The sequence below is a fragment of the Podarcis melisellensis genome (assembly GCF_964234715.1).
Source record: "Podarcis melisellensis genome assembly, chromosome: 14".
Lineage (NCBI taxonomy): Eukaryota > Metazoa > Chordata > Lepidosauria > Squamata > Lacertidae > Podarcis > Podarcis melisellensis.
Window position 1 is genome coordinate 23,572,405 of NC_138546.1, and position 27,128 is coordinate 23,599,532.

Sequence of the window (27,128 nt, forward strand, 5' to 3'; positions counted from 1 at the left end):
AAACTGCGGTCCCGCCCTGCTCCACTCGGCGGGACGCAGGGCGGCTGCTGCGCCTCCGGCGTCTACCACGTGATAGAGACCATAGAGAGCGGACGGCAGAACGACCCCAGGTTTCCGGTTTTGACTCGGAATGTTCGTATGCTATAGGCAAGAGAACGACAAGGAGGGTAGATTTCCGGTTTCCGGAGGAGGCGCCTTCTTTCTTCTTATTCTCCGAGTGGGGAGCGGGAGTGCATGAGACACTTCCTACCTCACAGGGTTGTTGTGAGGATAAAGTGGGCAGAGCAGGGGGGAAATCATGTACGCCACTTTGATCCCCATGGAGGATAGAAGGTGAAATATAAATGTTACCATTAATAATTTATTTATTGCCCGGCCTTCACCCTAAGATTCCCGAGTGGGTTACAGGGTTAAGAAGAATTTAAAGCAACTATTATAAAAATAAAAAACCGAGGAAGACAGGAGGAATAACTGCTATTTATTTACTTACACTGGGTTACTGCTTTTCATTTCGAAATAATTCTGAAGTGGGGTATGGGGGGGGGAAACACAACGAAATCGTAGTCTTATCAGTAACAAGTAAAATGGGTGGGAACCAAGTAGTTATTTTCGTGAAGAGCAGTGGCACAGATTCAACCCAAAGGTTGGGTGAATAAGTAGGTTGGTGCCAAAAGCTTAACAGACTTTCTGTGCTTAGGCAATTTGAACAGCCGAATAAATGGCACCTCTTTACATTGACACCTGACTTTTTCCATTCGAGATGTGGAGGTTGGCTAGCCCCGTATCGCGAGAGACTACAATTCCCACAGTACCTAGCGTCTGTCCTAATTGGCTGAATCCACCGTGGAGCTGTCAAAAACACTGGCGACGGTTCCGCTCTCTTAGCGAGACACTACATTTCCCGGCAAGTCCTGCGACCCTCCCAGCAGCACTTCCCAACCTTGATTGGTTCCCGCGTGGAACGGACACAGCCTCTGCCCAATGGAAAGTGCAGCTGCGATGAGGGGGTGGGCAAGGAACCTTGACCCGTCTCCGTCGACCAATAGAAACCGCGCAGGCGTGGGCCAATGTGCATGGCCGTTGCTGGCAGGTGAGGAAGCGGTGCTCTGAGGGGTGCAGCGGTGGCAGCGGCCCAGGCATGGGCAGCTCGTGCTCTTCTTCTCTCTTGACCTGATCCAGACTTGCTCTCCGGCCGGCGATGGCGAGCACTTCCCGGGACGTGGAAATCAGCGACGAGGCCGTGAGGGGCACCTGCGACGACGCCTCCCTCTGCAAGAGGTGAGCGAGCGAGCGAGGAGCCACGGGAGCCACGCCTACTCCTTTCAACGACCCTCCCACCTCATGGGAACGGGGCGGGGCCAAGGGGAACCAGGTCGGATCAGGCCCATGACGTCACCCCTGGGGGATGCTCTTCGGTATCTCGTTGCAGAAGAAGAACACCTCCCCGGGCTTATTGTATTGTTATCATTAGTAGGGGCTCTTCATCTGCCTAGGGGCGTTAAGCAAAATGAGAGGCATGTGTACGAGTGAAAAAAGAGATGGCTTGGTATGGAGAACCGTTGCTCTGCGGTAGAGCATCTGCTTTGCATGCAGAAGGTCCCAAGTTCAATCTCCAATGATGACATCCAGAGCCGGATTTACGTACAGTGGTACCTCGGTTTAAGAACAGTCCTGTTTACAAACGATTTGGTTTACGGACTTCGCAAAACCGGAAGTAGTGTCCTGGTTTGCGAACTTTACCTTGGTCTAAGAATGGAATCCGAATGGTGGAAGGGCACCATCGGCGGGAGGCCTCATTAGGGAAAGCTTGCCTCGGTTTAAGAATGGTTTTGGTTTAAGAATAGACTTCTGGAGCAGATTAAGTTCGTAAAACGATATACCACTGTATAAGCTAAACAAGCTATAGTTTAGGGCCCCACTCTGTTGGCACCCCCCAAAAAATTTAAAGAATAAAAAACCTGGATGTACATTTCCAAAATATAAGAAGAAAAAAACCTACATACAGCAACAGTGTTTCGTGTTGTGTAGGCTCCTATGATGTAAATAATGGGCCTCGCCTGCTAGCCGGCTCCCTAAAATATCACTGGTTTGCTCATTTCTATATATAGGGTGCCTACATTCTGCATGGACTGGTTGCATGGCAACATGTGCAAATGGCTTTAGATACCTATTAGGTCCATCAATTACCATATAGCATATATTCAACACAAAAAAACAGCGACAATTGGTTGTTGACAAAGGACAGCTGGACATATAAAGGGCCCCATTACCTTCAGGAGCTTAGGGCCTCATCAAACCTAAATCTAGCCCTGACGGCATCTCCACACAGGGCTGGTAGGAATTCTGGTCTGCAACCCTGCAGAGTCGCTGCCAGTCAGTGTAGGTATTACTTGATTCAGTAGGACCAATGGGTTGACTTGGTATATAAGCCATTGCCCTGCATCTTCATACTGTGCATTCTTAAACGATAAGAACATAAGACGAGCCTGCTGGATCAGGCCAAAGGGGGCTCATCTAGTCCAGCATCCTGTTCTGACAGTGGCCAACCAGATGCCACATTGGGAAGAGGTCCACAAGCAGGACTCAGGCCCAACTCCACTCACCCCTCCTGTGGTTTTCAGCAACTGGTGTTCAAAAGCATTGCTTCAGTGGACGCAGATCCTGGCTAGCAGTTGATCCACTGTAACCACATCCGTGACATTTGTAAGCTGCTCTGGGAGGTTTTTTTTTTAAATGGCCAAAGAGAGGAATTAAAATGCTTTCAGTAAAGTAATAAGAACGTAAGAATCCCCTTCATAGATTGGATCAAAGTCCACATCCTCCAGAATTATGTTTTTGACTGACCATGGATTCCAACCTTGTTAAGAGGGCCGTTCTCTTTCCCTTGGGCAGATATGCAGTAAACGTGGGCTACTGGAAGGATCCTTACCTTGATTATTTTGTGAGGCTGCCAAAAGAAAGGAAGGCGCCTGAAATCAGCCGTGGTAAGTTTGTATGCAAGTATGAGTCCAAAGTGGGCTCCATAAGCCACATACATACATACTCTATTTGTATACTGCCTTTCCACAATTCAAACCATACTCAAGACGGCTTACAACATGAAAACAAAATACATAACAAAAGTAAAAACAAAAAAAATTCCTTCCAGTAGCACCTTAAAGACCAACTAAGTTAGTTCTTGGTATGAGCTTTCGTGTGCATGCACACTACTTCATGCACACGAAAGCTCATACCAAGAACTAACTTAGTTGGTCTTTAAGGTGCTACTGGAAGGAATTTTTTTTGTTTTGACTATGGCAGACCAACACGGCTACCTATCTGTAACTATAACAAAAGTAGTCATAAACAATAAATAATACACAACCAAACTGAACAATTTTTGCATAAATCAAAACAAGATATAAAATAAAGATACAGAAAAGCAACAGCAACCCCCCCCAAACAACACACCCTAAACAACACACCAGCCCAAGAGTCTGTTCAGCAGCCTCAACTTTTGTAGCTGTAGTCAGGGTCCTGCTCTCCGAGGCTAGGTGGAAAAGGCATGTAAGGCAGGGAGCAGATCTGCCAGGACTCACTGCTAAGACTGTATGTTGGACAAACATGTCTGTTGGACCAGGGCAGGTGTTGTTATTTTCTCTTAAAGCTATGACAACATTTTGCAAGATGTACTCAGAATTGACAGATATACTCTGTCAGCTCTTGGCTAGCATTGTTTCATTCTTACAGTACTGTTTTTCTGTTAGGGTATTATGCCCGTGTCCAGGGAGTTGGCCGCTTACTTAAGGCTTTCTTGCAGAAGACTGAATGCAACTGCCAAATTATCAACCTGGGGGCTGGCATGGACACTCTGTTCTGGAAATTAAAGGTGAGAAATTATGCATTGTTAACGTAAGTGCAAAGAAGGAATTTTATAGCTCCAGGGGAGCCTCTAGTGGTCACTTACAAAAGTTTTTTTGTTTCTGGGCTTTTACTATGGTAATCTATATCTAGTAAAACAACCCAGGGCAGTGTATTTCAGTCTGGTTCCTTGGTGTTATTAATGGGGGTGTGGTCTGCTGAAAGATGGCCTGTCCACTCATTGTTGCATTTGTAGCTCCAGGTGAGTTTGGTTCCCGTGGGGGGAATCTCAAGGCTAACAGGCTGGGCTTGCACCATGCATGACAGAGAAGTCTAGCTCAGTTTCCCCCAACAAAATGGTGTTCTGATGCTTTTCCAGCAGAGTGGTTTGGGAAACCCAGCCAGATGGGCGGGATAGAAATAAATTCTTCTCCTTCTTCTTCTTCTTTTGGACTGTAATCCCCATCTGATGGGAGCTGCAGTCCAAAATGTGGCCCTGCTTGCTGGGGGTGATGGGATTTGTAGTCCAAAGTAGGCATTCCGGATGGTGCAAATCAGAACTGTAGTCCAAAACATAGCTGTGGTGCTGGAGCTGATGGAAGTTGTAGTCTAAAACACCTGCAGAACACTGGGTTGGGCAATGCTGCTCTAGAACATGCACAAAGCTTCCTCAGTGTGTCACTGGGGAAAGGGTTTCTAAAAAGTAGACAGCTTGAAAACTACTGACCTGGGACAAAGCTGAGGTGCTGAATTGTGTGCCTCTTCATGAGCTGAACGTCTGGCTTCTGCCTCCCCACCCCCCAATCCCTTTCAGGATGAGAATCTGCTTCCAATAAAATATTTTGAAGTTGACTTCCCATCTATAGTCACAAGGAAAATCCACAACATCAAGTAAGTGCTTGGGTGTGTGTTCTTGACTGAGATGAACATGTTTTTCAGTTTTGAGAAGAAAAGTTGGGGCCAACTCTTACTAGTCATAAAGCCTCAGTGCCCCCCTCCAAAAAATAACAACTATCGTTATCATTTTAGGTTTTTTACCTACCCTTCACCATGAGGTCCCAGGGTCAGTTACAATAATTTAAAATAACAGTATTAAAATTGGTTAAATATAGTCAAGAGAATAGGGTAGGTCCTAAAATATGTGTTTCTCGGGCTTCAAAGGCCAGGTTAAATTGTTACATGGTCTTGCCTATTGGGGGGTGGGGCAAGGATGAAAAAAAATGTATGTGACTGTGCAACTGTGAAGGGCTGAGATTACTTTGGCATGCAAATATAGTTCAGAAAAATATCAAGTCTCCCCCCCCCCCGAAGAGTATTAGTCCTACTCAGAGTAGACCCATTGAAGTTAATGGACAGGTTTAGCTTAGGTTCATTCATTTCAGTGGGTCTATTACCCTGTGTGTTTGGTTGTAGGGTCTTGGGGCAAAGTTCCACCTCCTTCAGGGTGCAACATTCTGTATAAATACATGCACAAAGCTTGTAAGGTTTAGGTCAGATTCAGATTTTCTCTGTTTAAAAGGATTCCTGTCAGTTTCACTCTTGAAGGACTACTGTATCCTATCCAGGCATGTCTACTCAGAAGGAAATCTTCATTGATTTTACTTACTCCCCACTTATAGGATTGCAACCTTAATTATTCTTTGTAAGTTTCTTTTTTCTGGACCCAAACAAACGTGTTACAGTTGGTTGGGCAAGTTCACATGTTACTGACTTGCAACTGTGTACTCACTTATTGATGTTATAGAATAATGGAATTGTACGGTTGGAAGAGTCCCAAAGGGTCATCTAGTCCAAACCCCTGTAAGTATAGTTATTAGTATCAGCCAACTGTAGCTCTCTGCAGTGTGTATTTTTAATCCTAATATTGTTGTGAGGTGCTTCAAAAGCCTGGTACAGGATTGTAAAGTTGAGTATAAATGCTAGAATGAATGAAAGTGAAACGGCTCCTGTACCAAATGTTAGGGTCTTAGCAGGTCTGCCGTGGGGGTCTATAGCTTGTGAAAGGACCCTTAGTCTTGCCTAGTAAAGAGGGGATCATGCGTTGTCTTGAACATTGGCTGCACTGTGGGGAACAAGGCGCAGTAGTCCCAAGCCTTCGCTTTAAGCAAAGTATTCAAAACGAACTTGTGGAAAGGGCTTGCCGGATGTTGTGCAGTCTGAGAACTAACTGCTCCTTGTCAGTTTCAGACACACACAGGTTCACACAGAATCATAGAATTGTCGAGTTCAAAGGGGAACCACCAAGGATCATCTAGTCCAACCCCCTGCAATGCAGAAAGCAGGGGCATGTATTTTTGCAATATGAGAAGGGAAATGTCTCAGTGTGTCCAGGAGCCAATCCCTGCTTGCTTGCCTACCCTTTCCTGGACAGCACCCCCTGAATGGACCTTGCTTCCTTTCTTCCCTCCAGTAGAGGAAGGGTTGTGACTCAATGGTTGAAGCATCTGCTTTGCATTCAGAAGGCTCCAAGTTCAGTCGCTGCTATCTCCAGGGAGGGCTGGGAGAGAACCTTTTCTGACACCCTGGAGAGCTGCTGCCAGTCAGTGTGGACAGTACTGAGCTAGATGGAACAATGCATCTTACTGCCCAGATGGTGCGAACACACAAGAGGCTGGGCTCTGCAGCAGTCAGGCTTAGTGATCTCTTTCCAGCAGGGGGCACACACGGCCTCCCTCTTTTTGCAACGACTCGCTGACTCCTTTTCCTTCTTTCCCTTTTTTTTTGTCCTTCTCTCCCACAGATCAAAACCTCCCTTGTCAAAACCAATTATGGAAAGCCATTCAGGGGAGTCTCTTCTAATGGGTGAGTCATCTTAAAAATCCATCGGTAAAGCAAGGTGGCATTTCTAAAGCTGCTACCACCTCCTCACTCTATTCTGCTATGTGGGCACCTTCTCAACGTTTCACAAAATGCACTTGTATTGCATTTAACCTTTTCTTTGCCTAGCTTTCTTATCAACCCATATTTGCTGCTCCTTGAATCAGCCTGTGAAAGAACTGCTCTTTGCCCCTTGCTGAAAGGTACTGGCACACTCTTGACTAGGAATGTTAGGGTTCTGCTGGGACTTCCTGTCTCTCCTCTCCCCCCACATTCCTAACAGTTTAAGAACATAAGAAGAGCTCTGCTGGATCACGCCAGTGGCCCATCTAGTGCAGCGTCCTAGTTCTACAGTGGCCTGACAAGATGCCTGTGGGAAACCCGCAAGCAGGATTGGGGCACAAGAGTGCTCTTTCCACCCTTCCTTTTCCCCCACCAGGAACAGGTATTCAGAAACATTACTGCTTCCGACTGTGGGAGCAGAGCAGAGCCATCATGGCTAATAGCCACTGACAGCCTTCTCCTCCATGAATTTGTCTAATCCTCTTTTAAATCCTCTTTTAAAGCCACTGCCTCCTGTGGCAGTGAGTTCCATAGTTTAACTATGTGCTGCATGAAGAAGTGACGTCTCTGGCATTCGTCCTGCGTCTTCCAACATTCAGTGCCAGTGTTATGAGAGAGGTAGAGAAACGTTTCTCCATCCGCTTTCTCCATGCCATACATAGCTTTTAAAACTTACGCCACGTCGCCTCTTATTTGCCTTTTCTCTAAACTGAAAAGTCCCAAATACTGCAAGTCTTCTTCACTGCAGAGTTGCTCCATCCCCTTGATCATTTTGGTTTCACTTTTCTAACTCTACAAGATTATTTCTGAGGTGAGGTGGCCAAAACTGTACTGTACCCAATATTCCAAATGCACCCATGCCATGGATTTGTATAAGAGCATCACAAACCCTGGCAGTTTTATTTTCAGTTCCTTTCCTAATGATCCGTAGCATGGAATTTGCTTTATTTTTCACAGCTGCTGCACAGTGGGTTGACATTGATCTTATAATTCTCTGCTGCTTGCTTGTTCTTTTGCTGCCTAGGAAAGGAAAGCCTTTCAGGAATGACAGCCGTTACCTTCCTCCGCCTCCGTTGATGGCAGGAGCCTTCCTCCGCATGCTTCGTTGGTGTCGCCAAATAGCTCTGTGCTGCCCTTAACAGCATTGTCCGTTAGTTGCTAAGGCTGCTTTATCTTGTTTTGGCTTCTCGGGCAAATGAGTCCAAGAGTTAACAGCTAAAAAAACTGGCCAGTGGTGATGCATGGCAGGTGGGAGATCGGAGGGAGGTTTCAGACATTAGAGAGGCATAACTCTGAAAGAGCATCCCTCTAACAACAAACCTAGTTTCAGAATTGAACTGGTAGTTTTGGGGTACGCTCTTATAGAAACGTAGAGTTGGAAGGGAGTTGTAATGCAGGAATCACAGCTATAAAATCCCCGACAGGTGGCCACCCAACCTCTGCTTAAAAACCTCCCAGGAAGGAGAGTCCACCACATTCCCAGGTAGTCTGTTCCGCTGTCAAACAGCTTTTCCCATTGGAAAGTTCTTCCTAATGTTTCGTCTTAATCTCCTTTCTTGTAATTTGAATCTGTTGGTTTGGGTCCTTCCCTCTGGAGCAGCAGAAAACAAGCTTGCTCCATCTTTCATGTGTAGCCCTTCAGTTATTTGAAGATGGCTATCATATCACCATCTTATGATTTTGTTCTGTGCTCATACTGCCCCCCTCCCCAGTTTTGCCTTGCTGGGGTTATTGCCACCACTGGAGACTAGGGGACTTGGAAACTGCCACATTTCTCCAATATTTTATAGTATTTGCAATGAATATCCTTTCATTGTTAGTAATGAAGCAGGAAATTCTCTGCGGGAAAATATAAACTGGGAAATGTTCTCCACCTGCCCTCCCCAAATGCCCAGGCTTGATAGCCAGATTCCCTCTCCTTTCCTGCCCTGATGAGGAACATACCATTTCATCTTACAGAAACCCTAAATGGTCTTTCCTAGCCTCTTCAGGAATGTTTTGCCAATCCTAGAGTTTCAGAAACCTAGTTTCAGAATTGAGCTGGTAGTTTGGAGGAAAGCTCATATAGAATCTAACAGTAGTAGACTAGGAAGGGATCCCTAAGGGTATTTTAGTCCAACCCCGTGCAATGCAGAAATCACAGTGAAAAAAATCCCTGACAGATAGCAATCCAACTTCTGTTTAAAAACCTCCAATCACCTCGACCGTGTTGCCTCTCTAGCCACGGGTGCTCTGCTCTCTCCTGCTTCAGCTGACGAAATCTCCTCCGACACCTTTCCTGCCCTGCCACATCTTTCTGCTCCGTGAGCCCCAAATGGTTTGGTTGCTTCCTGGTTCCAGGGCAGTCTTCTTGCTTCATCAAGCACAGCACCAGTCTAGAGTATGGACTCTCGAGGTGCAGGCTTTCCTCTCACAAGGAAGGTTGTTGTTGTTTTTTACTCTGAAAGCAAGCTTTCCAGCAGTTTGACAACATCTCCATATCTAACTGAAGGAAAGAATGAAGATGTGAATTTTCTTCTTGCTTTGCTGGAAATTCCTCGAGGGGAGCTGCTTCTCCTTGAGCAGGGATGAAGAACCCATGTCTCTCCAGACATCATTTGACTCCAAATCCCATCATGCCTAGCTTTTGGCCATACTGGCTAGGACTAATGGGAGTTGGAGTCCAGCAACATCTGGAGAGCACTGATGCCTGGTTCTCTTTGGAAGGCGGTTTTCTGCTGATGGGCTTTTGGTAGCTGGGGATAACCTGGCAGGGGATTTTAAATTTATTTTTAAACTTAGATTATTGTATTCGTGTGTGCTTTTAAATGTTTAACTGGGTGGATTGCAAATGGTTGAGAAGTGTCTATCAGTTGTAGAACAGGTGTGGGGAGCCTCTGGATCTCCAAATGTTGATGAACTGCGACTCCCATCATCCCTAGCCATTGACCATGCTTGCTGGGTCTGGTAGGAGTTGTGGTTTAGCCACATTTGGAGGGCACCATGTTGGAGAAGGCTGGTGTAAGGCAAGAATGGGAGAATTCCAAGTACATCCAGGTTCCTAAGAACTCGAAATTTGCCAGCCTTGGTATCCTTGGAAAATACTACTCATGCCTCTGGATGAGATGTGTTTTTTTTCCAATCTCTTTTAAAATCCCATCACCAGATAATATTTTTCAGCAGTCAATGACGTTTGCTTTTGTGAATGCAATTTAGTGCCATGTCACGGCCATAAAATCCCTCAAATCTTTAAAAGTGCTACAGCTTTGATGTGTTGGGTTTGGAGAAATGAGAGCATTTAAGTCAGCCTTTTAAATACTAGTCACAAATTTTAGCTGGCTTGTATTATTAAAATCATCATCTATTTTATGTCCCACTTACTTGCCGTTCCAACACGTATAAATACACAAAATTTAAAAACCATCCTGTCAGAACATTAAACATTGACAGTTAAAATGTGCAGTAAAAAAAGCCCATTAAAACAGCACAACAATTAAAACAGTTCCCTAATGCAGGCATTTGTGGCCTCAGAGGGAGAGAAAGCAGCAACATCTGCAAAGTTCCTCTCTCTGGTCACCTAACTGTGATTTTCATTTTTTGCTTGCCTTGGGCAAGTAGTGATAAATGAAAGGGCTTTAACTGCTGCTTCCTCTACAGATGCTCATAGCCTGGACTCCAGCCGCTACGCCATTGTTGGTGCAGATCTCCGAGAGCTGCCCAAACTAGAGGAAAAGCTGAAGAAATGCAACATGGATCCACAGTAAGACTGGAGTGCAAAGGCTTCTGGGAATGTTCTGGGTAATGTGCCGCCTAGGAGGTAGCAATTCACAGTGTTCAAAACTTCCATTGTTCTAGGCGCATTTTGTGACGGGGAATTTCATTAGCGCGAGCAGTTTCTGAGCTCTGGGTACAGTACTGAGCCTAAGATTTCAGATTAAAACTGCAGAGTGGAAGGAAAGGAGGACCTTTTTCTGTCTCCCCGCTTACAGCTACTCTCTGAAGACTGGATAAGAGACTCTCTTAAGAATATTAGGGGGGTGGGGCAGGGGAAGGACTAGACCATGTGAAAAATGAACACAATATTTTACCTGCAGTTCATTCATTTCTGCAGTTCATTCAGCTTTGTATTCTTGTTATAAGAAAACAGTGTGCTTAGATATTCCGTTGTTGGGTCCACAACCTAGGTTTAAGGTGACATTTAGTGCCCAGCTTTCATATCTCAGTTTCTAACACTGGTGATTCAGCCTGGTTTCTAAAAGCTGTGGATGTTGTTCAGATACACAGAGTGTAAGAAAATTGTTTCAGTGCAGCAGCCTTTGCCAACCTTGCCTCCAATGTTCTGGACTACAGCTCTCAGCAGCCCCAGCCAGCACAGGTGTGCTGCTGGGAGTCGTGGTCCAAAACATCTGGAGGGCACCAGGTTGTCATAGGCTGCAGTGCAGCATTGAGCTTTACTGCAGAGTCAAGCAGGACATGTTTGTGGTTCTTGCTGCTTCAGTTTTGAGACTTAAAGGAGCCTGGCTGTCCTGATCCAGGTGATTTATGTTTTCTAGGCTACTGATTGTGTCTGCTGGAATGCGTGCAGTTACATTGCCCTGGGGTCAAGTTGCTCTGACTGCATTTCTTGGGTCCGATGACTGTTTGCTCAGTTGCAATCCTAGCAAGGCATGCATATATCTGCAGAGGCTATTTTCCGGCCTCTGATTTCTGTTTTAGATACTGTTATAAGTTGCCCTCCCATAAGGCTGAGAGGTGAATCAAATCCTCTCTTCTCCACCCCCTCTCCTTTCTGCTAGGGGGATGTGCCCTCAACTAAAAAAATGTTTGTTCATGGTTTGGGCTTCTCTGTGGACCTCAGGAGGTGAACAGAGATAGGATTTCCAGATCATTGTGGTGTGCAGACTACAGACTGAGCAGAAATGTGTCTGTAGGCAACATAAGCAGCGTGGAGCTGCAATTCACGCAGGGTAAGGCTACCCTGTGCTCTGCCTCCACAGCAGGAGACAGCAATGCTTCTGAATACCAGTTGCTGGAAACCGCAGGAGGGGAGAGTTGCTCTTGAGCTCAGGGCTTGCATGAGGGTTTCACTTTGGGGCATCTGGTTGGCCACTATGAGAACAGAATGCTGGATTATCTGGACCCCCTTTGGCCTGATCCAGCAGAGCCCTTACATTCTTCCTGCTTTCCCACACCTTTCCTCCTTCTCTTTTCTCCCCTACCTGTCCACCCAGCCTCCATATAGAATTCCTTTGGCTCCTAGCAGTTGGTTTTGCCTGTTGCTGTCAGTATCTGAAAGCAGCCCAGCAAGCAAAGAGATTACTCATTGGTTTGAGTCATGCTGATGGAGTGGTGGGTGGGCAGTTTCTGGCTTGCTGGGCTAATGGAGAGAGGAGAGGGAGCTGAGTTGACCCCTTCCTCCTACTGCTGCTTCACCATGTTCTTAACAGCTGATCAGAAGACAGAGGCCCCTTTCTGCCGATTTGCTTTATTTCTATGTGAAAGGAACTTGCAGGGAAGGTTATCAGCACCACGCTCTAACCAACTGAGGTATCCACTTGCATTGGTCCACCTGGCTCAGTATTGTCTGCACTGACTGGCAGTGGCTCTCCAGGGTTTCAGGCAGGGAATCTTTCCTAATGTTTACCTGAAGATGTCATTGGAGATTGAATCAGAGCCTTCTGTCTGCAAAGCAGATGCTCTAACAGTTAAGTTAAGGCTCTTCAGTGGAGCCAAGCTGAAAACACCTCACTCTTTCCCCCCTTCCCCAGAATCACACAGCTTGCTGGACACTTTTAGAGTGAACAGCTTTTCACCTCCTTATTGCTGGAGCCCTGGATAGCTTGGTGTAGATCAGCCTTCCCCTCCAGCCTGGTGCCCTCTGGAAATTTTGGATTACAACCCCCATCAGCCCCAGGTGGGGCTGGGAAAGATCCCTTCTGTCTGGACTACTGCTGGAATTGAGCCTAGGACTTGCCGATCAGAAGGTTAGCAGTTCGAATCCCCACAACGGGGTGAGCACCCGTTGTTCGGTCCCTGCTCCTGCCAACCTAGCAGTTCGGACGCACATCAAAGTGCAAGTAGATAAATAGGTACCGCTCCGGTGGGAAGGTAAACGGCGTTTCTGTGCATTGCTCTGGTTCGCCAGAAGCGGCTTAGTCATGCTGGCCACATGACCCGGAAGCTGTATGCCGGCTCCCTCGGCCAGTAAAGTGAGATGAGCATGGCAACCCCAGAGTCGGCCACGACTGGACCTAATGGTCAGGGGTCGCTTTACCAAGCAGTGGTGTGGCTTGGTAAAAGGCAGCTTTCTGTGTTGTCCTTCTCTGATGCTCTTGAAATTCTGGGATACCAGAGGAGAAAACACACAGAGAGAGCATTGCAATTCCTGCATTGCAAGGGATTGGATTGGGTCCCATCCAACTCTACAGTTCTATGATTATATGTATATATAATCTACCATGTATGTATACTGATCTTGTTCTCTTCCCCTCCCTCTTTCTTCCCCCTCCCCAACTTAAAAGTTTGCCAACTCTCCTGTTGGCAGAATGTGTCCTGATCTATATGACCCAAGACCATTCTGCGAACCTCCTCAAGTGGGTGGCTGGCATGTTCCAGACTGCCATGTTTATCAACTACGAGCAGGTAAGCCCAAGCAGTGGTAGTCTTCCTATGCACCTCACTATGGCAAGGGCCTCAAGTACGAATCCCTCATTTGAAACACGGAAAGCGGGAATGGTGGGAGAGAGGGAGAGTGAGAGAGAGAAAGAGAAAGAGAGAGGATGCTCTGTGCTTTTGGCCATGGGTGGTATCCAATGCTAGTCACACTCAAAGTAGACCTACTGAAAACAATGAACCTCAAAGGCCGTCTCAGCCCCTGCCTGCACAACGGATCCCTGCATTCTGCACATCCCATCCTGCCTGGAGGTGTCCATTGAGCACAGTGTCAGAATCTAGCCTTTAGCTTGGTGGCTCCTGCCCCTTGGAACTTGAACAAGACAGGCATTTTCTTGATTGCGTTTTAGGCGCCTGCCAAAGGCATTCCTCTTCCTGCAAGCTTCTAAATGGAGATCTTTATTCCAGTTGGTATCATTATTGGATTTGAATTGGTTTTATGCACATGCTCATGTTGATGTTAAACTGTGTATGTGTGTGTATAAAATGCATTTTTCCTATTGTTTTTTATATGTATACAATTGCAGTTTTTATATATGAAGCTGTTTTGATATGTTTTAATTCCACTGTAAATCGCTTTGGGGTGCGTTATGGGCTGCAATTTATAAATGAAATACTGTAATTTAATTCAGTGGGACTACTCAAAGTAGGCCTAACATTGGATACCATCCCAGAAGCGCAGGCATTCCAGCAAAGGTTTGGGTTAAGGATTTACCTCTGGGAGACTGCAGAGTTTCTGAAGTTTCAATTGTGTTGAGTTTCAGTTGTGCCCTAGAACAATTGGAGACCAATTCTGTTTCTGCCCAGTTATTTGTTTGTTTTGTGTCCCCACCCACTCACTCACCCCCAACACACCAGTGGAGTCCCTTTCAAGTGCAGGGCTCAATATATGTATATGTATATGTATATGTATATGTATACGTATATGTATATGCAATGTGTATGCTGAGCAAAACAGCTGCTGAGTCAGAGGTAGCCGAACTCAAAGAACCCGCATTGTGAGCAATCTTATGTAACTTTATGGAACGTTAATCATGTTGTGCTTTCTGTGGCTTTGGCAGCTTGAATGGAGCAGGGGGGTGGGGGAAGTAGCTGAGCTGCAAGCAAAGTCCACATGAAAAGGAGAAACTGCTGGTTGCTGAGTGAGGGCGGAAATGCAGATGAGAGGTTTGATATGCCAGCTTTGGCTGTGAATTCAGACGGAGGTGGCAGTTGAAGGAAAGGTTTCTACTGATCCGCTGGAGCTGGCTGCTTTCCCGTCAGATCCCATCAGCATTCAGAGCATTCCAGGGTTAAGATGCTCATGAAGCAGCCATTCGTGTAGGTTTTTCACCCTGTTGCCATGTGTGCTTTACTTTTTTTTTTTAACCATTCTGTAACTTCTATGCACCTGTCAGGCACAGCTGGTGATAGTAAAAAGGCTTTCGGCTTTTGCCAGCCAGATGTTTCAGACTACAACTCTCACCGGCACTGGCTTGGACCTATTGGGAGTTGTAGTGGAAAACAGCTGGAAGGCAGCAGGTTTGGGGGACGGCTGGTCTAAATGGAGTTGTGGGCCCCACCTGTATTCATCATCATGTTTGGGGAAACATAAACATCTCCATATGTCCCCTCCATTTTGCTTGTGGATTAGATCACAACTTTTCGTTGCCTGGATTTAGTGAGGCTGTTTTGGTGCACCAAAATGCGTATTTTATGGAGAAAGATACATGCAAAATGTAAATGTTCAGATGGATGCATTCAAAGGCGCATATTTTACACAAAGAGTGCATACAAAATGACTGCTGATGTAATACACTTGTGCACTTTTTCAAAAAATCTGCACCAAGTGGGATGTAAAGTACTTCTGATTGAGCGCAACAGGACTGAAATGGGTCAAAATTCCCTGGGCCCTTTCCCTGTTCTGCATACGATACCAACCTCCACACTTCTGCAGTGGGTTTGCAATGGGGGATTCTTTCTTTCTTTCTTTCTTTCTTTCTTTCTTTCTTTCTTTCTTTCTTTCTTTCTTTCTTTCTTTCTTTCTTTCTTTCTTCTTTGCAGAATTTATGTACTGCTTTTCAGGTGGACCTCACAAAGTGGTTTACCTAAGGTTATTACAACAATAGGCACTGAGCTTTTTTAAAAAAAAAACAAGTTACAAAAGAATGGGAAAGACAACTTGCTTGTTTAGAAAAAGCGCTTGCCTTTTCTTCTCCTCCCCCCTCAGAATAAGGCAGTCCTTCAGATGCAGGTGGCAGTTGGGGGAGGGCAGGAGGGAGTGGGCACCACGGGAACTGGAGGGCAAGAGCTGCACAAATCATGGTGGTAAGAAAAATGTTGTGTGTGGATCTAAGGATTTGAGACTTCTGGGCTGGAGTTCTTCCTGCGATAAAGGAGGGCATGTGAGTGAGTCCCTGGGCACATCTGCTCCCTGAATAAGAGGTGTGTGTGGGGGAGTCCTGGTTCTTAGGCAGGAGCACCTTCTCCCCCAGCTCCCTTTCAGCCAGTCTTCTGTACCCTCCCCAGGTGAATATGTCTGATCGATTTGGGCAGATCATGGTTGAGAACTTGCAGAGCCGGAAGTGCAGCCTGGTTGGTGTGGATGACTGCAGATCTCTGGATTCCCAGGTCAGATGTTCTGAGTGGGTGAGGTGGCCTTTTTTGAACAATTTATAATGCTTACCTCTGGGTTTCGCTGTGCTGTTTGAGATCACTCCCTCCCCCCGCCACCCCAATGGTCCTTTTAAAGTCTATTGGATAGTGCCTGCGCCTGTGCCTGTGCTGGGGAGAAGGGAATATATCCCTGTGCCTTAGTTTCAAAGATGCATCATATATTTTAAGTTCCTGCCGAATTGTATTAAAAGGGTGGGTGCACCTGGGACCCAGAGGTTTGCATCCTCCCTGCTTCTCCTCCTTCTATCTCGCCTGATGGAGAACCTGCCCTTCTGCTTATACTTCTCATTGGGTTTCCTTCACAGAAGGAACGTTTCCTGCAAAATGGCTGGGAAACAGCAAATGCCATCGATATGATGAAAGCCTACAATTGCTTGCCGAAAGATGATGTCAGAAGGTAAGCTCCTCCTCCTCCTCGCTCGTGCACCAATGGGAGTTGTAGTACTTGACTGCTATTTTTTTTTTTTTACTTATAAATTTATTGAATATATTTTGGGTTCACCATTTAAGGCAAGCCTCAGCAAGGCACCTTACAGTAAAAATGTTGAAAGGAAAATTGACAATATAAGAAAAAGTTTTTTAGGTAGTAAATAACAACAACAACTTTAACAACAACAACAACAACAACAACAGAAAAGAAGGATTGTGGAGTACGAAAGTGTCTGGCTCACTGCTGCCCCATGAGCTTCAGGATTTGAATCCAGATCTTGTAGGGTCCAACCCAGCACTCTTGCTGCTGTCTTCTGCTCCAAGCTGGGTTGGAACGTAGGGGTCTCTCTGTGTGTGTATGTCTACTGCTAGCCTTCCTATCTTCTTCCTTCCAGGATAGAAGCACTTGAGTTTCTGGATGAGAAGGAACTGCTCGAACAGCTCATGCAACATTACTGTCTGTGCTGGGCTACCAAGGACTCCAGTAACCTGGGTGAGGATATGCTTTGGCGGGGTTCTCCTTGAGGGTTTGGAAGGGCTGGCACAGGTTCTCATGGGAGGTCTTGGGGAAGTCTGTGGACCTGCTTGCCACCAGCTGTACAGGGAGAGTAATTCACCCACCCTGCTTCACCAGGAACTTGATTCCATATGTGGTGCTCCTGTTCCCATAGGAATGCCAAGGTATAAGTTGGGGGAGGGAATGCAGACATCCTTGGTTCAAACAGTCATTCCGTGGAACAATCCTGCAACACAAACGTTAAGCCATATATTGTCTAAGGGTGACCTATCCCACAGGGTGCTTAATTTCTGTGCATTCATTTGCAAGAAGCTCTGCCCATGTAGTAGAAGGGCAGTTGGACAACAGCTACACCCCACGAGGTGTCATCCGAATGGCCATGCCTCTCTTCCACCCTTGGCAACCACAGCGTTTTGCTCCAGTACCTCTGCAGTGAGGAAGTTCCCACCCCAGGTGGGAACAGGCAGTGCTGTTCCAGGCTCAGCGAGCACCTAATAAAAGGGGTGTGTGGCTGGGACTCTGCTGTTGCATCATTGGGCTCTGCCTGAACAGGGGAAGCAGGCTTGGGAAAACATTCTTTCTCTCCATTCCTCTCTCCCTCCCGCCACCCTGGTGAGATCAATTAACGCTAAGCACTTCCTGCATCTAACTTACCAATTTGCAAACACTCCAGATTTTTTGAGGGTTTGTGTGTGTTCCAATTTAAATTGCAGACCCTGGACAGGCAGGTGTGTGCAGACCTGGCCTCCCCCCTCCTCTCCTCTTGGTGTTTCCTGGTTGAGTGACTCATCCTATGAATGGACTTGACATGTCAAGGCGAAGGTCTTGGGTCAGTCCTCCATCAGCAGTCTGTGTGTCAGGAGGGTGCACAGAAAGGGCACTGTTCCCCCTCTGGTTGCGTCCAGAGGAGAAACGGTAAGTCCTGTTGGGACTGGCTTCGGAGAAGTGGAGTGCACACATCAGCCAATTTCCCAGCAGGGCTGTTTGCCATTATCTCTCTGGAGCCACCCTCCTGATTAGCAAATCCTTGGAGCTGCCTCTGTGCCCCTTTGGATTTCAGCTGGAGCTGCATACAGGAGATGGGGGCGGGAGGAGAAGAGGAAATCTGGAAGTGGGCCTCAAAGCCATATTTTTCCTACCTCTGTGCTACCCCAATCTGAGACAGCTAGCTTGGGCAGCCTTTGCGAACCAGTTTCATTGTGAGAAGTGTCCATCTTTACAGTAGGTGGGGGAATTGCTCTGGTCAGCTCACCTACCCCCAAGGCAGTATCAGAGACCCTTGCATGTGGGTCCTTCCTGTGCTGTTCCAATAGAAAGCCAGATTCTCATGTAACAGTAATCTATGACTCATCGTTACGTATGAACCCTGCCCAGTAGCACGACTGTGGTTTGTTTACTGCCGACAAGCCATGATGATGAACCTTGGTTTGTTTTAACTGTGGCTTGGCATTGCATGGGAGCCCAGCACCCTTTCTTTAACCATGGTATGTTTAACCCCTCACCCAACTCAGATGTTCCCCAAGCGACAAAGGCAAGAGCAGCTGGAAAATGAAAGAAATCATGGTTTCTTTGATCACCTGTGGGGCAGCTCATGGTTTGTTGAGCAAGCCATGGTAATGCCTCTACACAGGTGCAGAATTACATTCTGGACCTCAGAAGATCTCTTATACTCTGATTATTCATTACTAGCATTGGGCTCTTTCAGGGTCTCCTCAGCCTAGTTTTTCCCTTCTCTTTCACTGGATTCCTAGGTGTGCTGGGATCAAAGGTAGAGAACAGGTTGGCAAGAGTATGAAGGATCCTACCTCGCCTTTTAAACTCTTTGTCCAGTGGACACTGTGTCCCAGCAGTCTGGCTGTGAGGGAAATGCATTCCTTAAGGGTTGTGGGTGGGAAGTTGCCCTCACCAGACTTGAGAGCCCACATGGGGAGGGAGCCCAACACACCTCTGTTTGCTCAAGCAGGGGGGCGGTGGCAGCAGGGCAGACCTTGTAATAATTCTTTTAAGAGGGAGCCATGTTTTGCTTGGGTGTCCATCCTGCTACATTTGCCCTGTAACCTGCAGATCCAGCTATGATTCCGACTGATGACATTTTAAAGAGGGAAATAAAAAAGAGAGGTGAAAGTGCTCGGCTGCTTCTGTTCTGGAGGCTCTGGAATCAGCACCTTAGCGAATACTACTTTATGCAAAATGAATGTCAAATCGCCACTCTACCTTTTTTCCTAGAGACATTTGAGTCCTCTTCAGTCATCTGTTACTCCGTGTCCAAATGTATCCCAGAGTTCAGTGCAGGATGTCCTGTTTCCCACTACACCGTAAGGCAGGAATGCAGCCCTCTAGATGCTCTTGGACACTAGCTCCCAGCAGCCAGGGGTGGACCAGGGTGATGGGAGCTGTGATCCAACAACCTCTGGAGGACCCCAGGCTCTCCATCCCTGCCCTAAGGTCTTACCTGTTTGTGCATCCAATTTAAACTGAACTGGATTTCACTGTCTGCCTGTCTTCTTCCCAAAATAGGCCTTGCGGAGATTGCTCTATAGTGCATTTGCTCCAGTGGAGCTCGAGGCGAATCTGCTGCCCCCTCCTGGTGGGGCTCTGCATGCATCAGTGCCAGCCTGCCCGCCAGCCCTCCATCGCTGGTGTCCTGGAGAACTTGAGCAGTGGAGCATTTTGCAGGGACAGTCCCTCTCACTGCCGGCCCCGAGTCATCTTGCCATGTTTCAAATAAATCCCCAGTTTTGCAAGCAACTGAATAACAAGACTCTCTTCCCTTCTCTGCCTGCTCCTGGGACCTGTTCTTTGGAATTACTACAGAGAGGAGCATTTCGTGTTTTTCAGATGTGTTAGATGGTGGCAATCTGGTGGTGCTCATCCTCTCTGTTGCACTGGGCTGGGGAAGGTTGCTTGAGCCACTCTTGGGAGGGAGTGGAACATACTGGTGGGAAATATATGTTTATATTTTCTCCATTGATCTTGAAGGCTCCCCTCCTGTCATGTGTGCCTCTCTTTATTTTGCGGGGTGTTGCTCCTGGTCTGTCCTCAGCCCCTGCTTCCATAAGGTGTCTGTTCCCTCTGTGTGAACTTCATCAGTGGGGCTGGCCCACCCATGTGGCAGGATCCACAGGGGCAGCAGACCCGGCCTCAGAGGAATGCTTCGCCCCCTATGGTGCCCTCCTTGGAGACTGGCTCTGCCTCCTCCTTGGCACCCCCCAGTGCCCCCTCTACAGTGGCCCCTTGGCTAATAGTATGCACTGCTGGTCTCCTCCCACCCTTGTTCCCAATGTAGATCTTCCCTCCCCACCTTGTTCCTGATGTATATCGTCACTCATCCCTTCTTCCCTGACGGGTGGTATGCCATTTTGAGGTTTGCCTCAGGTGCCAAAATGTCTTGGGCTGGGCTGGCCCTGCTCCTCAGCTGTGTCAAGGGCAGGCTGGCTGTGTTGAAATGTTCTCTTAACTTACCTGTAGCAAGGGTTAATAAACTGGTTTTTTGTAACATTGTGTACCGCCTTGTTTCTGCTTATCTCTTAAAAAGGGGTTGTTGTTTTTACTGCAAACATAATTAAAAGAAACAAGAAACATTGGCTACTGTTAGCAATAAAGAATAATTCATCAATCCTACTTCAAGCATATACAGTTAATATAAGCGGTCAGTGTGCTCAAAAATATGTCCAAACACAATGGCTGAAATAAGGTACTAGTGTTGCTCCTTGGGAAGGCTGTGAAATAAACAAAACAAAACAAACACCAGGGCAACTTTGAAATCTAGTTAAAACCAGTGCAGTTTTGAAACCATTGGCATAGTTTTGAAAGGTTTAGTCCACCATCTTGATTCAAAATGGTGTCTGATTGTATCCAAACATTGATGGACAGCTGCTCTTTGATCTCAGGGACCATCATGCAAAACTGCTTAAGAGAGGTCCAAATGCACAGCAAACAAAATATATAGGAATTATCTGAGAGGTTCCCCCCCGTCTACCAACCCTTGCAGCTTCCAAGTGTGTAGGAGTCCCAAGCGCCCTATATTCCTATGGAAAAGGCCCATCCACTATTCATTCCTATTAGGGAAAGATGGAAGTGCTGGGATATGAAGCCAGCCATGTGCTACAAGTTTTCAGAGTGTATGTAAATATTGTAAAAGAAGCTAGTCCTCATGAATAGTACACGGCCACTTCAGCAGTGTCAGAATCCCTGTTTACTGTCAAAAAGTCACTAGTCGAATTGGCTTGGGGTCTGAACCGCAAACGTGACATTTGTCACCTGTCTGTTTAGTCAGGAAAGCTGGTATTCTAACCCCATTGTTTTCAAGGAGAGATTTCGCAAAGCGTTAAAGAGTGCTGATAAAACTCCTTTTCTTATTTGGACAGCGCAGCTGTTGCCAAATTCTTCAGGCTTTTATCTGTGTTAAAACCTGGGCTGCACATGCTGGATTTACTGCTTGCTCTTTAATCTCTTTTCCTTGACTTGTATAAGGAGGTTGTGAACTTATCGGAGGCCCTTACCTGTTCAGGGAAGTAGTTGGGGACGACACATCAGCAACTTGTGCTAGCAAGCTGGTCTTTACGTAAAAAAGGAGACAGGCTATCAGCACAAATGAAAGTTCAGGTGTGCTTGGAGGTGTTGAGTGTGCTGACAGCAGGACCACGGAGGTGGGGGTAGCCCTCAGGCTCCATCAGACTTGGGGTATCCCTCACCCCCATGCTGTCTCAGCTGCCCTACTGATCAGCTGAGCTGATCTTCCAAAAGTATGGTGTGTTGTATTCCAAGCTGCTCTAATCTGTTAGGCAGAGATGCCAAAGGATCTCCAGATTCAGAGAGCTATTTTCATCCTCTCTTAACAGGGACTGGACTTGGGTCCTTTTGCATGCTAACCACACGCTCTTTTATCAAGTTATAAGTTGTCATAGAGAACCTCCCCCCCCCCCATCATGATGGCTGACTAATTCCCTTGTGGGGAGGGATAGTATTTTGGGTGCAGCATTCCAGCAGCGGGTGTTTCTGGAGCCAAATGCAACATCACCCCTCTCTCTGATGGACACACACATACAATTTGCTTCAGAGAAAAGCAAAAAAACCTCTGTGCAAATTGCGTTGTGGGTGGGTGGGGGGCATTCCAGGATCAAATCAGAAGCTTTTGTAATTCTGAAACTGTACCTAGAAAATTGGGGGACTTGGAGGGCATGAGGGAGTGCATATTGCCCAGCCAATACAGGACATTTTATTCCCTGATTCTGGGGGGTTTGGGGGATGGGGAGCTTTCCACCTGAGGTGCATTGTGTAATATGTAGTCCGAAGTATTTAGAAGGTGCCAGGATGGTTGACCCGTAGTCCCCAGTTGGGTGTGGCTCAGGATTTTGTGGTGCCTCCCCAACCCCCGTCAACCTGGGCTTTGTCCCGAGTGGCTCCTGGTAGCACTAATTCAGCGAGGCCCACTCTCGTCCTGGATTTGACCCAGGACTTACCATAGAGCCTTTGCCATCCTGACAAAATGTGGCCTGCCAAGTCACATTGCCCCTCTTGCTTATTTGTGGGCAAACAAACTGATTCTTTGGACTTGCCCCTAACTGGGGCGTTCAATCCAAGCTGCAGGTCAAGAGGTGGGGAGTTTCCTGTGCTTGAGGTTTAGAGAGTCTGTAGCGCTGAGCAAACTGAGCTCCCAGTTGCCATGGGGAACTGTGGCGGCCCCCTGGCATGTGCTGGCTTTGGCTCCTGAGCTGCCTTTCCCAGATTCACCCTGACAACTCCTGCCCGAAAGTTCCCTTTACACTCTGCTGGAACCTGCAGGAGTTTCTTTTGCTGTGTGCTTCCCTGAGAAAGGGTGGCCTCCTTTAAAAAAATCCAAAAATAAAATAAAATCAATCAGCTGTGCGGCTACTTGCAAGCCTTCAAGGACCTTTGAAGGATACGGGAGCTAGGGTGGAGGGGCAGAGAGAGGGGGTTTCCACAGCATCGCTTGCAAAACCACCCAATAGAATTCTGGAATCCCAGGGACTCTGTAGCCGTTCCAAAGTGTTCCAGCCTGCCTCTGCTGCTTTGAGCATCCTCCAGTCAGTGCTGTTCATACCCCACTGCTACGCTCCTAATACATCTCTTTTCCTGCTGCATTTTTCACTGTGAGCCCCCGTACTTATCAGCTCCAAAAATAGCTGCACTGCAGAGCGCAGGCATCCTCCCCAGCAAAGCCCTGCCTTCTGTAAGCCTGAGATTACATAATTCCCAAGGGAAACAACCAAGTGCCTTGTGATACCTTAAAGCCTGACAAGTTTGTTATGGCATGAGATTTGGGGACTGCAGACCATGTTGTCAGGTCCCTGAAATGTCATCCTCAGTGGACAGGCACCTGTGGTGGTGGGAAGAGACAAGAAAGCAATGAAATTAGAGGGAAATGGGGAGTCGGTGGTCTTGAAGCTTAAATATACATAAAATTGTCATGATGCCCATCTATACCATTCGCTGTCTTGAGGATAACCAGGGGAGGGGAGGGAGAGAAATTTGGTTTGGCTCAGATTTTGCTGTGAACTCTCCTGATCCACACTTTCTGAAACAGTCTGCAAACAGGAACACAGCTATCCTTGGGAATTTGCACCTCTCTGCCTGTCGTGATGCAGTTCTCCAAGCAAATGACGCGTAACAAGAATGTGCACATGGATGGGAAGTTTGCACAAAAACATGTTAGTGGAAATCACATATCAGAATGAGGATTGGGTGTGTGGGATTGCACTCAGGTCCTGCTCGTGGGCATCCCAAAGGGACACCTGGCTGGCCGCAGTGAGAAGAGGATGCTGGAATGGCTGGACCACCTCTGGCCTAATTCAGCACTGCAGAGCTCTTTTTAATCATCCTGGTATGCAATATCCTTTTTGAGATGAGCCTTTGTAAAAAGAAAAAAAAAGTGGGATGTGTTAACAAGGGTGGTGTCTTAAATAAGAAGTGGCACAGTCTGGTGGTAGCTATGGGGCCTTCTGAAGCAAAGCGTTTGCTCTGTTCTTGAAACCTCCCTGAGACATCTGTTCTACATGGGAACTGACTTCCCACATTAGCCGGTACATTTAATAAGATCCGTGGCTAAAGTATTGATGGATCACACTGATGATTAAAGATCAGAGAGTCAGTGTAATGTGTAATGTGAGAGTGTTGGACTGGGACTTGGGAGACTGGGGTTCAGATCCCCATTTGGCCACTAAAGCTCAGTGGGTGATTTTGGGGGGGGGTCACTGCCTCTCAGTCTAACCTACCTCACAGGGTTGTTGTGGGGGATTAAAATGAGGAGGAGAACCATGGGTGCCACTTTGCTCTACTTGGAGGAAAAGGTGGGATATGAATGTGAGCAAACAAGCAAATATTGCGGTGTTGCTTATAAAATAATGTTGTGGCAATCCAAACTGCCTTGCATTCCAGGGATTTTTTTCACATTCCTTTCCAGATTGCCTAGGTCAACAGACTCCCACAACCAAACAGCACGGTCCAAAATGCATGGTCCATGCATCACATCTGCAGCAAAGGTTGTGGTTCAAACCATCTGGAGGGCACCAGGTTGGGGAAGACTAACCTAGGGGTAAACAGCCAGACTCTTGTCAGCATTCTTTTGGAAAATTCCACCTATATTTTAGTAGCCCTGTAAAAATCAATTGGTTTCAAAATAGCACCTGTAAATTTTCACAGGGACCATATAAAACCTATATAACTGCTACTAGATATTTCTGAGCCGTTTCACTCTAAACAACTGTTGTGTAACCTTCTCATTCCGCATTGTGGACTAGCCAATAACTGCACCAAAGATCACGCTACAGGAAGATAAGGATTTTCCGGGCAAGTTTTTCCTTCTTTATTGCCTTTTAAAGCATAGCTCTTTAAAGGGAAATATGTCAGCTATTGAACTCAAATTGGAGTTCAAAATTTGGCTAGCATGCCTGAAGAACAGAACATGTTGCACAAGGCTGGAATAGAGAGGTTGGGCCTACAGGTGGAAGAGGAGGATTCTTCTCTTTGGCCTTGAGTCTTTCAGTCTTCATCCTCATCAGCTTGTTTGCCAAGGAACATCGATGGACCACCGAGGATTCTGGGGAATGTTCTGTGGTGGACATGTTGGATCTTCATTGTGGGGGTCACTGGCTGTCATGGACTGGTTGGCCACAGAGGAATGATGGGAGGAACCAGCTGGGGGATCCTCAAGGGAAGAAGGCTTGGAGTAGATTCATTGCCTGTCTTCATTAAATCCTTGATATTCTTCACAACTCTGAGGAGCAACCCTTTCCATCTTGAATGAAATTCTTTTTTTATTTTGTAACACAAATAAACAGAAAAACAAACAGTACAAACAAATTCTTGTCTTATCCTTATTTTTTTCTAAACATTGTTAGGTGAGCTTCCCCATCTGATTTTCATTTTACCTCATCTTTAGCAGTTTACATATATCACAATTTTTAACCATTTTTTTAACCACACTTACTTGTACCATAAAAATCTTCACATTTTATCCCTTACAAGTAATACTATTTTAAAATACACTATCTTCTACTTCTGCAACCCTTTCCATCTTTCTCTGCAGCTTTATTTTAGGTGAACTGGGCAGCACCTGAAACTTCCTGTGTCTGCAAGGATCCAGAAAATAGGATCAGTGCTTCATATGTGGTGGGATTGCCCTATAGCTCAACAAAGTTTGAAAGGAGGCATTTGATTGAATTTGGCAAAATTACCAACCAAACCCTCTAACTCAGGGGTAGTCAACCTTTTTATACCTACCAATGCAATTTTCTTGATGGTAAAATTTCCTTACCGCCCACCAGTGCTGCAGTAACGTGGCACGGAACCCCCTACCTCCCACCTGGAATCCTGAAATGCCCACTAGCAGGCGGTAGGGACCAGGTTGACAACCCCTGCTCTAACTAGATCTGATTCTCCTCCATTGAAAGTGGTAATAATCGTGGAATTCAATACAGATAATTAACAGCAATGTTACTGACTGCAGTGCAACTGCAACTAGCTAGCAATTGGATGGGAGGTTCTGTGTCCACAAAGGAGGGATGGTACAAAAAGGGGGTGGGGGGCAGACTGCATTATTGGAATGTTTGACCCAACATAGGCAAGTCATTGACAGTACAGTGGTACCTTGGTTTTCAAGCGTCTCAGAAGTCGAATGATTCGGAACCCAAACACTGAAAACCTGGAAGTAATTGCTTCCATCTTCGAACATACCTCAGAAGTCAAATGGCTTCCACTGCATGTTTTTCTATTTTTCCCACTGACTTTGCTGGCCGCCCTTTGTGCTTCGGTTGTCAAATGTTTTGGAAGTCGAACGGTCTTCCAGAACGGATTACATCCGACAACCGAGGTACCACTGTAAAGCGAAACAGGATCATTTCAACCTTACCTTGCTTCTGTTCATTAGTTAATAAATATCCAATTCCCCCTAGGCCACCCACATCCCAAACAGCAATATGGTGGGGCTTCCTCCAATAATGAGAGTGGTGAGAGTAGAACCCTTTTCATGTTTATTGACTGTTTTATTCAACAGACGTGATTGAATAAAAGCATGGTTTTATACTTGTTTCTTTTGGTTGTGGTTTTACTTGTACATTTGTTTTGGGGTATTCAGCGGAACGTTCTAACGCATTTTATAAAACTTTACTCAAGAAAGGAAAGGGGTGTGTGTGTGTGAAAGTACCATATTCAGAATGCAAAGTGGATGGTTAAAAGGTTCCTCCACCGCCTTTTCTTTTGTACTGATAGCACATTCAGGCGCGATGCCGAAGCTGGAGAGATGCGTTTGGCACAACCTGCCGAAGCTCGCCAGAGACAACACTGACATCTGTTGACTTTGGCAGTTTGGCTTGGAAGCCCCAGAGGTAGGAAGTCAAACAATGGGCACCTGGGGATGAAAATGTTGGCATGCCCAAAAGGTTCCTGAAGTCCCCAGCAGGCTTTGGAGTTGATCAATAAGCTCTCATTCCAAATAATGAAGACAAAAACTCAAATGCCCCACCTGAGGGGAGCATAAAACAAAATGAATGAGCAGCTGGAGACCCATTCTCAAGAGGCCTGGCAATGACGGCTGTGCTGTCAGCTGAGCAGAGCCACGTCCTAATTAAGCCATCCCCATTAACGGATGCGTTGATGACATTCTGTCTGTTTCTTATTCCACATTCTCCGCTGGAGA

The 27,128-nt window shown here is 46.5% G+C and overlaps 1 protein-coding gene and 1 long non-coding RNA gene across 3 annotated transcripts; both read left to right on the top strand.

Annotated features, from left to right (window-relative positions):
• Positions 1-567: 567 nt before the first annotated feature.
• On the top strand, positions 568-20,468 carry LCMT1 (leucine carboxyl methyltransferase 1). 2 transcript variants are annotated; one of them, XM_081889001.1, is made up of 11 exons: positions 568-1,278; positions 2,893-2,984; positions 3,747-3,868; positions 4,655-4,731; positions 6,581-6,642; positions 10,357-10,459; positions 13,221-13,341; positions 15,880-15,981; positions 16,332-16,423; positions 16,851-16,948; positions 19,037-19,483. In XM_081889001.1, exons 1-11 carry the CDS (start codon positions 1,199-1,201, stop codon positions 19,327-19,329), a joined length of 1,242 nt encoding a protein of 413 aa, XP_081745127.1. In that variant the 5' UTR covers positions 568-1,198; the 3' UTR covers positions 19,330-19,483. The 2 variants fall into 2 exon arrangements, with proteins under 2 accessions (XP_081745127.1, XP_081745126.1); XM_081889000.1 differs by lacking the exon at positions 19,037-19,483 and adding an exon at positions 19,490-20,468 and having other exon boundaries at positions 1,043-1,278.
• On the top strand, positions 13,348-14,735 carry LOC309357078. Its single transcript, XR_014163022.1, has 2 exons — positions 13,348-14,017; positions 14,049-14,735. It is a non-coding gene; the product is annotated as an uncharacterized lncRNA (long non-coding RNA).
• Positions 20,469-27,128: the final 6,660 nt, after the last annotated feature.

Excerpts from the sequence above, each read along its gene's own strand:
- LCMT1 (XM_081889001.1), top strand. The coding sequence starts at position 1,199 with ATGGCGAGCACTTCCCGGGACGTGGAAATCAGCGACGAGGCCGTGAGG. Across the intron at positions 10,460-13,220 it reads AAATGCAACATGGATCCACA|TTTGCCAACTCTCCTGTTGG; the intron begins GTAAGACTGGAG and ends CCAACTTAAAAG. Across the intron at positions 16,424-16,850 it reads CCGAAAGATGATGTCAGAAG|GATAGAAGCACTTGAGTTTC; the intron begins GTAAGCTCCTCC and ends TCTTCCTTCCAG.